The sequence below is a fragment of the Leucoraja erinacea genome, chromosome 11 (genome assembly GCF_028641065.1).
Source record: "Leucoraja erinacea ecotype New England chromosome 11, Leri_hhj_1, whole genome shotgun sequence".
Lineage (NCBI taxonomy): Eukaryota > Metazoa > Chordata > Chondrichthyes > Rajiformes > Rajidae > Leucoraja > Leucoraja erinaceus.
The window spans coordinates 49,120,878-49,135,231 of NC_073387.1; the positions used below are offsets into that span (position 1 = coordinate 49,120,878).

The window sequence follows — 14,354 nt, forward strand, 5'->3', positions numbered from 1 at the left end:
GTGCCGATAGGTGTATTTTCACCCCAACCCTCTTTGTTTGGACAAACCATCCTCTGTGAGGAAATAATTTCACAAGAGGAAGATTTCTCTGCAAACGCTTCCATCACCCTTGAAGTGCTCAGAAGTTGTAATTTAAAGGCTATCAATGCTTTACAAATAGTAAGTTTGATGATGTGGGGATGCACCTATTGTTTAATTCAGTGACAGTACAGCGTCAGATATTCGGAGAGCACAAGGGAGTGTTCTGTCCATTGTGTAATATGAGTTTAAACACTGAGATATTGAGACAGTCCCATTCCCTTTCTCTTTCTCCATAAAAACTATAAATTGTTTCCATTCAAATTCCCTAAAGATTGTTACCATTGAATCTACTTCCTCCATTTTTTCTCCAATACTTAAACCATTGAAATATTTTTTTGTAATAAAAATTTATAATAGTCTATTTCCTGATGACTATTATCAACAATAGAAATTAACAAATCCCATATTTTTTCAATGGAAAAAATCAAACAAACTTGATTTTTGAAGGGTATGTTCCTACTTCTCCAATTTATTGTTGAGAAACATAGAAACATAGACATTAGGTGCAGGAGGAGGCCATTCGGCCCTTCGAGCCTTTTTCAATAACCTGCCTTCTCTCCATACCCCTGATCCCTACATCTCATCTAACTCCCTCTTAAATATAGCCAATGCTGGCCTTTTACCCTCTATGGCAGAGAGTTCCAGAGATTCACCACTCTCTGTGTGAAAAAATTTTTTTTCATTCTCGGTTTTTAAAGGATTTCCCCCTTACCTTAACCCTACACAGTCATACAGCGTGGAAACAGGCCCCTCAGCCCACCTTGGCCACACTGCCCAAAGTGTCCCATCTACCCTAGTCCCACCTACCTGTGTTTGCCCCATATTCCTCTAAATCTATCCTATCCATGTACTTGTCTAAATGTTTCTTAAATGTTATGATAGTACCTGGCTCAATTACCTCCTCTGGCAGCTCGTTCCATACACCCACCGACCTTTGTGTCAAAAAGTTACATCTCCGGTTCCTGTTCAATTTTCCCCCCTCACCTTAAACCTAATGTCCTTTGGTTCTTGATTCCCCTACTCTGGGCAAAAGATTCTGTGCGTCTACCCGATCTATTCTGCCTCTGTAAGATCACTATCCTCTGAAGGAGATTTGAGAGTCATAGTGAGAAACCACGACAAATAGTAGACATTTGAAACCCCATAAAAAATTAGTTTGTGCATAAATTATATAAGTTTGGAGATTTCTGAGTGTCTTTCATTACCACAGATTTAAAATATTTTACAAAAGATGATTTGTTTTATTTAATGGGGGGGGAAATAAATTACACTGATTGTTATGTGTAGCGACATTGTAAGATTGATCTTAATTAATTATTTTATACATCGCTAACCAGAATAGTTCTAATTAATCATTGCAGCATTGTTCCCATTGATGATGGCTGCCACTGTTTTAACATTCCAGGCATGTACCCCACTCCACCTTTCCTGGCTCGGTAGAGCACAGGTTAACGTAGAATCTCACATAACCATGAAACCCCCCCCCAAAAAAATCCTGCTTGGTTCACTGGATCTGTCTAGATATCAGTTTTTTTGCTGCAACTTTTTCTTTATGAAGATCTTTATTTGCTTCTGCTTAAATTGGTTCCTAAATGTTTCCTTGGTAAAGTGTTCTTTGCTTCTAGCAGTCTGCAGTAAAACAAATTTCCCCCAGGGTCGGTGCATGTCTCCGCATGAGAAGACGATAGTTTTAAATCCCTTTGTAGGTTGCGCATGTAAACTGAGGCCGTACCACAATGTTGTTTAAACAACGATCTTGGCCAAAAGTAGATATTAAGAAGACACGGTACTTTATTAAGAGGTATATATGAGATTAGGGTTTTCCAGGAGCATCAGAGAACTAGAAAAAATATTTTAAAATAAAATTGATAAACATTTTTTTTTTTAAAGGGCAGCTGCAGCCGTACAGCACCAGAGACTCTAGTTCGATCCTGACTACGGCTGCTGCCTGATGGAGTTTGTACATTCTCCCTGTGACCACGCGGGTTTTCACTAATTGCTCCTGTTTCATAGAAACATAGAAAATAGGTGCTGGAGTAGGCCATTCGACCCTTCGAGCCTGCACCGCCATTCAATATGATCATGGCTGATCATCCAACTCAGTATCCTGTACCTGCCTTCTCTCCATACCCCCTGATCCCTTTAGCCACAAGGGCCACATCTAACTCCCTCTCAAATATAGCCAATGAACTGGCCTCAACTACCTTCTGTGGCAGAGAATTCCAGAGATTCACCACTCTCTGTGTGAAAAATGTTTTCCTCATCTCGGTCCTAAAAGATTTCCCCCTTATCCTTAAACTGTGATCCCTTGTTCTGGACTTCCCCAACATCGGGAACAATCTTCCTGCATCTAGCCTGTCCAACCCCTTAAGAATTTTGTAAGTTTCTATAAGATCCCCCCTCAATCTTCTAAATTCTAGCGAGTACAAGCCGAGTCTACCCAGTCTTTCTTCATATGAAAGTCCTGACATCCCAGGAATCAGTCTGGTGAACCTTCTCAGTACTCCCTCTATGGCAACACTGTCTTTCCTCAGATTAGGAGACCAAAACTGTACACAATACTCCAGGTGTGGTCTCACCAAGACCCTGTACAACTGCAGTAGAACCTCCCTGCTCTTATACTCAAATCCTTTTCCTCCCACATTCGAAAAACGTACTGGTTTGTAAGTTAATTGGCTTCTGTAAATTGCCCCTAGTCTGTAGGAAACAAAAAGTGGGATAACATTAAACTAGTGAATGGGTGATCTGTTCCAGTATCCTTTTTTCCCCTCCCATTTGCTATTAAATGTTGGCACAATTTCTGTCACTGTCCCCTGTGGATCTTCTGGTCATGCATAATATATCCATAAAACCTCTTCTGCAATAACCTCCCACATAGTAATGACACACTTCATATAAAACAATTGCCTTCTGTATATACCAGAAGATCCATTTACAAAATTAGATCCAGGTGGACAGTCATCATAGAGTCATATGGCGTGGAAACAGGCCCTTCAGCCCAACTTGCCCACATCGGCCAACATGTCCCATCTACACTAGTCCCACCTGCCTGCATTTGGCCCCACATCCCTCTAAACTTGTCCTATCCATGTTCCTGTTTAAATGTTTCTTAAACGTTGCAATGGTATCTGGCTCAACTACCTCCTCCGGCAGCTCGTTCCATATACCCACCACCCTTTATGTAAAAAAAATTACCTTTCAGATCGTATTAAATCACTTCAGGATAGACACAAAATGCTGGAGTAACTCAGCGGGACAGCATCTAGGAGAGAAGGAATGGGTGCCATTTCGAATAGAGTCCCTTCTTCAGACAATGTGAAGAAGCGTATCTACTTGAAGTGACGTCACCCCTTCTCACCAGAGATGCTTTTCCCACTGAGTTACTCCAACATTTTGTGTCTTAACGTCGGTGTAAACAATCTTCCATCACAAACCACTTCAGACGGTCACGGTGGCACAGCGGTAGAGTTGCTGCCTTACAGCGAATGCCGCGCCGGAGACCCGGATCCGATCCCGATAACGGGTGGTGTCTGTACGGAGTTTGTACGTTCTCCCCGTGACCTGCGTGGGTTTTTCTCCGAGAACTTCGGTTTCCGCCCACACTTCAAAGACGCACAGGTTTGTAGGTTAATTGGCTTGGTAAATATAAAAATTGTCCCTAGTGGGTGTAGGATAGTGTTAATGCGCAGGAATCACTAGTCGATGTATCTCTAAACTAAACTAAACTATTTAACAGCGCTGGGGGGAAAGTCTACAGGAATGGTGGATAGGGGAGAAAACTGGAGATTCAAAGAAAACTGATGTTTTCTGTTTTGTAACAACTGTGTTGTGTTTCTGCAGACCTTGCTGTCTTTATCCTCTGCTTCAATGCGATTTTGTTGTGCTTTTCCACTCCAACCCTTCCCGCTCCTTTTTTTTTCCTTCCACCCTATTACTTTTGTATCGATGCTTTTCCTTGCAGTTGCACCTCATTCACAGTGAACTCAGTAACATAGCGAGCTTCGAGGTGGAGGCCATTATCAATCCCACCAGTGCTGACATTGAGCTAAAAGATGACCTAGGTAAATAATATGTGACTTTGCAGGTAACGTTGACTGAAAGCGTTATGGAATTTAAATGTGGATCAGATTCTGGGCATTTATTACGACGGTAAATTCTATTTATTCTCACTGTAAGATTTTTCAGATGTTGACAGTGAGTGCATTTCCATAGTTCATTCCAGTTCACCGTTACCTGTTCTAAGAGGTCGGGCAAACCATGCTTTGAAAAATCCTTCCCATTGTACAAAGCAAAGTACTTCAGCAGCGTTCCATTTCAAAATGTCCAGTTCATAGAACATGCTGACATAAATCAGGAAAAAGATAAACGCAAATTACTGGAGGAACTCAGCGGTTCGGCAGCATCTCTGGAGAAAAAGGATGGGTGATATTATAGGTCGGGACCCTTCTAAAGTTGCCCATCTTTTTTTCTCCAGAAATGCTGCCTGACCCACTGAATTACTCCAGCACTTTGTGTCCATAGAAACATAGAAAAATAGGTGTAAGAAAGAACTGCAGATGCTGGTTTAAATCGAAGGTAGACACAAAATGCTGGAGTAACTCAGCGGGTGAGGCAGCATCTCTGGAGAGAAGGAATGGGCGTTGTTTCGGGTCAAGACCCTTCCTCATAGAAATATAGGTGCAGGAGTAGGCCATTTGGCCTGTCGAGCCAGCACCACCATTCAATATGATCATGGCTGTTAACTGAAGTCAGTGCCCCGTTCCTGCTTTTTTCCCCCATATCCCTTGATTCCTTTACCCCTAAGAACTAATTCTAACTCTCTCTTGAAAATATCCAATGAATTGTCCTCCACTGCCTTCTGTGGCAGAGAATTCCACAGATTCACAACTCTCTGGGTGAAGACGTTTTTCCTCATCTCAGTCCTAAATGGCCTACCCCTAATTCTTGAACTGTGACCCCTGGTTCTGGACTCGCCCAACATTGGGAACATTTTTCCTGCATCTAGCCCGTCCAATCCTTCAAGAATTTTATATGTTTCTATAAGATCCCCTCTCATTCATTCTAAATTCCAATGAATACAAGCCCAGTCGACCCATTCTTTCATTATATATCAGTCCCGCCATCCCGGGGATTAACGTGGTGAACCTACGCTGCACTCCCTCAATAGCAATAATGTCCTTCCTCAAATTAGGAGACCAAGATTGCACACAATACTCCAGGTGCGGTCTCACCAGGGCCCGATCTTTGGTATATACCAGCAACTGCAGTTCCTTTTTACACAACCCGTAAAAAGACCTTGGCTTCTCCAAAAAGTGTTTTGCTTATCTTTTTACTTTGGGGCATAAAGATATATAGGGCGTTTATAAATAACAATGCTGTAACAAAGAGCTCTGACGTTAGTCTTGTTGATATTATATGAGTAACAAGATTTGCGGAACACTTTATAAATGGACAATTCCACTTTTTAAACAATTTTCGAAAATATAGTAATAATGACAGTAATATAAAAGAACAATGTTCTAATGCAAACTTTGGATTTGGCCTGTATTATGTATCCAGAGATAGATACAAAATGCTGGAGTAACTCAGCGGGTCAGCTGTTTGCCTCTCTGAGGAGAATAAGACGGTGGTTAAAATAAACTTTGCTTGTCATGGGAACTAGGATCTTTGAAAGATGGTTTATAAGATGTATACATAAAGCTTTGTGATAATGTGTTGTTAGTTGGTTGGAGCCGAGAGGGGTGGATCGGTTTGAAGGTCTTTTCAGTTGATGGTCAAGTTAAGTTTTCAACCTGAAATGTGTCTGATTTGCTTGCCCGATGCAGATTTAAAGAGAAGTCTGTTGTTTGCAGGAGTCACCTCTGAAAGACTGCCGATCACCCAGTCTTGTCAGTTTTCTTTCCAGCATGGTTGATGTTCTGTATGTTTATTTGCCTGTTTATAGTTACAAGTTGTGCAGGCTGACATTGCGACAATTGACAGTGATGTTGTCGTTCACCCTACGAACTCTGACTTCTACACTGGTGGGGATGTAGGTAATGACAACTTCTGTGCAGTGAGTGCATGTGGATCAGTGGGAAATCCTGTGCTGCCTGGCTAACTCGATTGGCATTTCCTGCTTCCAGCAATAGCAAATTAAAGTGCCTGGTCCGCTGCTTTAAGTTTTCACGGTATCAAAGTAAACCCCATTCTCCTTTCATTGATGCCTGCTAATCTCCAAGGAGTCAGGGTTTCAATGCAACTGATCATATTGAATGGCAGCGCTGGCTCGAAGGGCCGAATGGCCTGCTCCTGCACCTATTGTCTATGTTTCTATGTAACTTGGGCAGACTAAAACCTCAATGAGGAATAACTTTGGGCAGCTTTAACTGATCTCCCTACCTGCCAAATTGGGTATCATGTTCGAATATCTCGATTAGATTCAACTTATTGATAATATGAAGTACGGACTTGCGTTTCTTTTTTTCATGACTATTGCTGGAAGGATGAAAAGATTTACTGACCAAATTTTAAAATGAACGTTGTTTTCAATTTTCACTGGTAAAGATACTATTTGTTCTTGTTTCCACTGAGGCTCCACGCTTCAGAGGAAGTCCTGATAGCATCTCTACTCCGAACATGTGATTTGTAGCAGGCATTATAGCTAATGGTGGTGATGCATCGTGACTGTGCTAAAAATTACAAAGACAAAATACAAATTATGTTTAAAATTTAATGCTGCAAAGAACCTACTTTATACTTTCTTCATTAAATTTAAATATTCAAACTGGGAAACAGAGTGTTCCACTTTTTGGACGCCTTTGCCAACATTAAACAGTCCCAAAGATGGACACAAAAAGCTGGAGCAGCTCACTGGGTCAGGTAGCATCTCTGGAGAAAAGGTATAGGTGACCTTTCGGGACGAAACTCATCTTCAGACCTGAAACATCACCTATTCCTTTTCACCAGATATGCTGCCTGACCCGCTGAGTTACTCCAGCTTTTTCCTGTCCATCTTCAGTTTAAACCAGCATCTGCACTTCCTTCCTACGCATTACACAGTCCCAGTCATGTTTAGAATGTTTAAGCATGGACCAATACTTAGTATTCCCCACATCTTAGAAGGGAATCCTTTCTAAGCCATCTTGGCAATTCCATCTTCCTTGTCTGCTGCTTCTCATTGTGAGCTTGCTGGTTGATTGCCAGCTTGTTTAATGATGGTTTTGTGTTGTTCCTAGTCCTTGGAACTTTTTACATTGAGCGTTGTCAGGATTGTTGCAGTCCTGATGATCATGGTATTCCCATAATGTCAGGGTGGGGAATTTACAGGCCATTGAGCCAGAGGGAATGAAGAAGACTAGGCAGTCACGGTGGTACAGCGGTAGAGTTAGCGGTGGAATTCAGCGCCAGAGACCCGAGTTCGATCCCGATTATGGGTGCTGTCTGTACGGACTTTGTACGTTCTCCCCGCGACCTGCGTGGATTTTCTCCGAGATCTTCGGCTTCCTCCCACATTCCAAAGATGTACAGGTTTGTAGGTTAATTGGCTTGGTAAATGTAAAAATTGTCACTGGTGGGTATAGGGTAGTGTTAATGTGCGGGGATCGCTGGTCGGCGCGGACCCGGTGGGCCGAAGGGCCTGTTTCCGTGCTGTATCTCTAAACTAAATCAAAAGACCAATGTTTCTGGAAGGTTCAGGCTTGTATATCATGACATATGATATGCTAGAACTTTATTTATCCCAGGAGGGAAATTGATCTGCCGCTGGCTCGAAGAGCCGAATGGCCTCCTCCTGCACCTATTTTCTATGTAACAGTCCATAAAACACATGAAACATGAAATTAAAGTGACGAGTGGAAAGGATTGGGGATGTGCAAAGATTGGGGAGGGTGAGGGAGGGGGTCCATCTACCCCACGACAGAAGGGGGAGGAGTTGTACAGTTTGATAACCACAAGGAAGAAAGATCTCCTGTGGCATTCTGTGCTGCATCTTGGTGGAACCAGTCTGTTGCTGAAGGTGCTCCTCAGGTTGACCAATGTACCCATGGAATTACTTTCTTGTTCTTCTGGTCTTCCAATGTGGCAGAACCACCAATGTTCACGTAAATTGCACCCATGAAAGCAGAAAAAAAGAAATTTGCGGTTCATTTGACAAACCGATTCCATAAGTGTGGTCACAGTGCAAAATTGTGTTTGTAATTTGCTTTTGCAGATTTTCGCAGGTAACGTCAAACTTCTGAGCACACCAGACACATTCCTATCAGCTTGGAGCTCATCGTAACACATCTTCTTAAACATTAACTTCCCTGCAATAAACATTTGCAGTCTTTTTTTTTAAATCAATGTTGCAACTTTTAAACATTTCTGGCTACTCCAAATGAAAAGTTTAATTTTGGTTTAATAGCAAAATATAATCTTGCTTCTTTGCTGATGGGTTACGTACTATGGCGTTCTCAGAAGGTTGCTATCAGCAGCTGGTGAAGTTGGGCTTCTGGCTGTGCTTTGTAACCTGTAACACTACAGATAACGTGCGTCCCAATGAATGAAAAAGGTTTGAATTACAGTAGCAAATATATGTCTTAACAAAAACTGTGGATAAATTTGAGATCATTTACTGATTACGCATCATCTTCACCTCATTAGATGGGATCCTTATTCTCCCATCGGGCAGAAGGTATAGGAGGGTGAAAACGCACACCTTCAGATTCAGGGACAGTTTCTTCCCCCCCCCTCAGGCAATTGAACCATCCTACCGCAACCAGAGAGCAGTGCTGAACTACTATCTATCTCAGTGGTGACCTTAGACTATCCTTGATTGGACTTTGCTGGCTCTACCTTGCACTAAGCATTATTCCCTTATGTATCTATACACTGCAAATGGCTCGATGGTAATCATGTATTGCCTTTCCGCAGACTGGATAGCACACAAAAGCTTTTCACTGTACCTCAGTACACGTGACAATAAACTAAAATTAACTGATGAAAGTGTGTAGAGAGTGGATGAGAAAGTGAGATAATATGGAACTAGTGTGAATAGGTAATCGATGGTCAGTCTGGACTCAGTGGGGTGTAGGGCCTATTTTTTTTTTTGCTTGCCCAATAATATGAAAAGATGCATAGGGGTGTTTGTCACTTGCTCAGCAGTCGAAGGATCTCAGTTGATCTGAAAACAACCTTTAAAAAACATGCTGTGGCATATTTACAACTTCCATTAGTCCCTCAGCATATGAAGATAGACACAAAAAGCTGGAGTAACTCAGCATGTCAGGCAGCATCTCTGGAGAAAGGGAATAGGTAACAGTTTGAGTCACCAAAACTTCACCTGTTCCTTCTCTCCAGAGATGCTGCCTGGCCCGCTGAGTTACTCCAGCTTTTTGTGTCTGTCTTCGGTGTAAACCAGCATCTGCAGTTCCTTCCTGCACCCTTAGCACATGATATCTGTTGCAGCATAACTCCTATTAAAACTTCATGTATGACTTACTACTTGTCTAATTTGTATACTGACAAATCCACACCAGATTTTGTTCAATGTTCTGACTAACTTACAAATTCTACTGTGTTTTATTTTTCTCAAATCATTACAACCTTACCAGTGCAAGTCAGTATGCTGTCTCCTCTGCTGTTTTTGCTTCAGTACCTCAGTTGTAAATTGTTACCTCAACTTTTAGGAGCTGCTTTGGAGAAGAAGGGCGGCAAGGAGTTTACAGAGGCTGTTACCGAACTACGCAAGAAGAATGGACCCTTAGACACAGCAGGAGGTACAATCACTTGTTTCATTTTAGATTAAGTTAGATTGATTTAATTTCTTCTACACCAGGTTGCAATGAAGCCCACAGGGTATTGGACAGATGTGCTACAATGTGGAGAACTACATTCTGCACTCTGTATCTTTCCCTTTGCTCTACCTATTGTACTTGAGTTTGACTTGATTGTATTTGTTTAGTTTAGCTTTAGTTTAGTTGAGAGATACAGCACGGCCAGAGACCCGGGTTTGATCCTGACCGTGGGTGCTGTCTGTACAGAGTTTGTAGGTTCTTCCTGTGACTGCGTGGGTTCTCTCCGGATGCTCCGGTTTCCTCCCACACCCCCAAAACGTACAGATTTGCAGGTTAATTGGCTTTGGTAGAAACTGTAAATTGTCCCCAGTGTGTGTGGGATAGTGACAGTGTAGGGGGACCACTGGTCGGCGCGGACTCTGTGGGCTGAAGGGCCTGTTTCCGCATTGTATCTCTAAACTAAACTGTCGTGAAAATACTGCATTTTGCTTTTGGCAGCTGCGCTCAGTTCAGGCCACGGGCTGCCGGCCAAATTTGTCATCCATTGCAACAGCCCTGGCTGGGGATCAGACAAATGTGAAGAACTCCTGGAGAAAACGGTGAAGAACTGTCTGGCATTAGCAGACGAAAAGAAGCTGAAGTCCATTGCCTTCCCATCAATTGGCAGCGGGAGGTAAGGACACATTGCTCACACTGTGACATGCAGAACTGTACTGTTTCAAAAGCAAAACAATTCAATTTGATTGAAGTCTGTGGTAAATGTAATTGATATCCCTGCACCTAAGATAAGATATAAACGTGTTGTTTCTTCTATAGAGGCAAAGCATTGCTAAAAATCTGTGTGAAAAAATATTATTTGAAAGCCAGCACTTACAGTAACACGTCGTTTATTTGCAGTTACCCTGCACATTCATTTAATTTAAGCAATGTGTGGTTGAATGTGTGAAGGCAAGCACACCCTTTAATTCTTTACTTCGGTTTGGAAACACAGACATAGAAATTTGGTGCAGGAGTAGGCCATTCGGCTCTTCGAGCCAGCACCTCCTTTCAATATGATCATGGCTGATCATCCAAAATCAGTACCCTGGTCTTGTTTTTTCCCCCATAGCTCTTGATTCCATTAGCCCAAAGAGCTAAATCTATCTCTCTCTTGAAAACATCCAAATTGGCCACTAGTGCCTTCTGTGGCAGAGAATTCCACAGATTCACAACTCTGGGTGAAAAAGTTTTTCCTCGTCTCAGTCCTAAATGACCTACCCCTTATTCTTAAACTGTGACCCCCTGGTTCTGGACTCCCCCAACATGGGGAACATTTTCCTGCATCTAGCCTGCCCAATCTCTTCAGAATTTTATGTGTTTCTATAAGATCCCCTCTCATCCTTCTAAATTCCAGTGAATACAAGCCCAGTTTACCCATTCTTTCATCATATGTCAGTCACGCCATCCCGGGAATTAACCTGATGTCCCGGGAATTAACCTAAACCGGGTTTAGAGATACAGTGCAGAAACAGGCCCTTTGGCCCACCGAGTCCATGCCGACCAGCAATCTCCTGTACATTTCTTCTATCCTGTGCATGAGCGTACTGTGTAGTGCAGTGTAGGGTATTCCGCTTTCCTCCTACACTTTAAAGACGCACAGGTTTGTAGGTTAATTGTCATCTGTAAGAATTGTAAATTGTCCCTAGAGTAGGATCATGTTAGTGTATGGGGATCGGTGGTTGGCACGGATTCCATGTGCCGAAGGGCCTGTTTCCATGCTGTAACAGCAACCAGTGCAATGTATTTCCTCACATTAAATAAAACCTGCGGAAAGAAAACTTGCTTTGTAAAATATCTTAATTCTGTAGTCATGAAGGGCCCAGTATCAGAAATACCCAAACTTCTATAATATATGTACAAGCAACATATTAATGGTGTTTAAATGTTTTACTATTTGGAGTTGCTTCTTAATATGACTCGTATCTGTAATTCAGAGAATAGTGATCTTATAGAGGTGTACAAAATCATGAGAGAAATAGTCTTTTGCCCAGAGTAGGGGAATCGAGAACCAGAGGACATAGGTTTATGGTGAGCGTGGGTTGATTTAATGTGAGGGATAACTTTTTTATACAAAGTGTGGTGGGTCTATGGAACAAGCTGCCAGAGGAGGCTGGTGAGGCAGGTGCTATCTCGACGTTTAAGAAACATTTCGACAGGTACCTGGATGGGGTAGGTTTAGAGGGATATGGGCAGGTGGAACTAGTTTGGATTGGACATGTTGGTCGGTGTGGGCAAGTTGGGCCGAGGGGCCTGTTTAAACGCTGTATGACTCCATGGTTCTATATAAAGGTGTTTGCTATTGTATGTCATGTGGAGATTCCGATGTGACCAATTGTCTGTGGTTTGAATGGCAAGGGTTTAATTTGTGTTCCCCTGTGTACCAGTCCGCAACCATGCACCGCTAACTAACCTGTTGTTAATTCGCCAACAGAAATGGGTTTCCCAAACAGAATGCTGCCCAGCTGATCCTGAAAGCCATTTCCAGCTACTTCGTATCTACCATGTCATCCTCAATCAAAACTGTCTACTTTGTGCTTTTTGATAGTGAAAGTATAGGGATTTACGTCCAAGAAATGGCCAAACTGGATGCTAACTAACGATGTACGCTCACTCAGGGAGAGTTCTTCGACATTGTGATGCTGACCACTTTTTTTGTAAGTTACTAAAGCAAAATAGGGCAGGCAATTGAAAGGAATCTTTGATCAAAATCTGGTACTTAATTTTACTATGGCACTGACATTTGGCTTGAAATTGGATTATGCACTGTCGTCCGAAAGTCACTAGAATTCATTGTATTTTAGTATATATTTTGTCGTTTTTAATTTGCATTAGAGACGGACAAAAACGATTGCTTGTGGTCCTATGTTGCCAGTCTGAATATTTTTAATTCTTAACTGGGAGAGGATGGGAGATACATTTTGTAACTCTGTTGTGGTACATTGATGTACACCAAGATTAATTCTTTAAAATTGCTTGGTGCTATAAAACTGTATTTTGTCTACATTACATCTGATCGCCACATATAGTTGTCGAGAGTTATGATAAAATGGAGTTTGTCATTTGTTTATTAAATGGTTGGACTGTGGTGGACATCTGTTTTTTTTTAATGTATATATATATATTGTGGTTGTGTTCTTTCATTCTGTTTAAAATCAGTTCACGGTTACTATGCAAGCAAGAAAAACTGTGATTATGAGGAGAATAGTCATTTTTGCATAGCTATTTTCACACCTTTGTAAATGTTATTGGAACGACTTTCTTATTAACTCCAAAACTGGAAGTTAGTACTGTATAGAAAGGAACTGCAGATACTGGTTTATACCAAAGATGGACACAAAGTGCTGGAGTAAATCAGCGGGTCAGGCAGCATTGCTGGAGAAAGAGAATGTGTGACGTTTCGGGTTGGGACCCTCCTTCAGACTGAGTCATTCATCCATTTTCTTCAGGGATGCTGCCTGACCCACTTAGTTACTCCAGTACTTTTGTGTCTGTCTATGGAAATTAGTACTCCTTGAGATATTGAATTTTCTAAATGGTAGTTACACAGTGGTTAACTAATACTTGTGGTAGAAAGTTATGCTTATGTTTGCGGAGATAAGTTAATTAAAAGTCTTAATGTTACTGGAATGACTTTAATTGAGCACACCCTGCTTTCTCTCCTTCATCAAACCAGCCACCCCCCACTGACAATTTCCAACAGTCTCTGGTTTTCATCACCTCGTTTTGTCTGTCAAGCGCCATTAGATGCCAGCAATGTCCATGGACCATCACACAACGACAACAAATAGAAAAAAGCACAGTCACCATCTCTGATTTTAAAACCCTACGCTATCCCTTCATGCAGGTGTGAGGAACACAAATCACCCAGCGGTGTGAATTCTTCACTCAGCCAGCAGTCCCCATCAGTTGGGAGTGGACACTGGCACTGCTAATGGTTCCCTTAGACCCAGCATCGATCCCATTCAGAATAGACACTAGCACTGAGAATGACTCCTTCAACCCCAACTTCAATCCCACTGAGAACTGAGTTAGACAACAGGGCGGTAGATTTGCTGCTTGACAGCGGTAGAGACCTGGGTGTGATCCCCACCATGGGTGCTGTCTGCACGGAGTTTGTCCGCTCTCCCTGTGACCTCGTGGGTTTCTCCAGGTGCTCCGGTTTCCTCCCACACTCCAAAGACGTACAGGTTTGTAGGTTAATTGGCTTCAGTAAAATGGTAAATTGACCCTAGTGTGTCGGATGGTATCAGTGTGCGGGGATCGCTGGTCGGTGAGGACTTGGTGAGCCGAAGGGCCTGTTTCCGCGCTGTATCTCTAAACTAAACCAGTGATTGATGGTAGCAGCTACTGGCAGGTTATTTGGTGTGAGGGCATCAACATTGAGGCAGAGTGTTAAGCCACTCATTAAACAGCCAACCTACATGCATGTTACATGGTCCAACTTAATCCAAATGGCCTTGTATCATCAATGTAGTAACT

At 42.3% G+C, this 14,354-nt stretch overlaps 1 protein-coding gene across 3 annotated transcripts in view; it reads left to right on the forward strand.

The window, feature by feature from the left end:
• The window catches only part of LOC129701783 (core histone macro-H2A.1), a 30,660-nt gene extending 17,700 nt beyond the window's left edge, over window positions 1-12,960 (forward strand). For 2 of the 3 annotated variants that reach the window (XM_055643209.1, XM_055643210.1), the window contains exons 6-9: window positions 4,043-4,142; window positions 9,729-9,818; window positions 10,335-10,509; window positions 12,307-12,960. In XM_055643209.1, the coding sequence (XP_055499184.1) occupies window positions 4,043-4,142; window positions 9,729-9,818; window positions 10,335-10,509; window positions 12,307-12,472 (531 nt within the window). In that variant the 3' untranslated portion in view covers window positions 12,473-12,960. Of the gene's footprint in view, window positions 1-4,042; window positions 4,143-6,025; window positions 6,117-9,728; window positions 9,819-10,334; window positions 10,510-12,306 lie in introns of all 3 variants that reach the window. The other variant, XM_055643211.1, reaches the window with a different exon arrangement.
• Window positions 12,961-14,354: the final 1,394 nt, after the last annotated feature.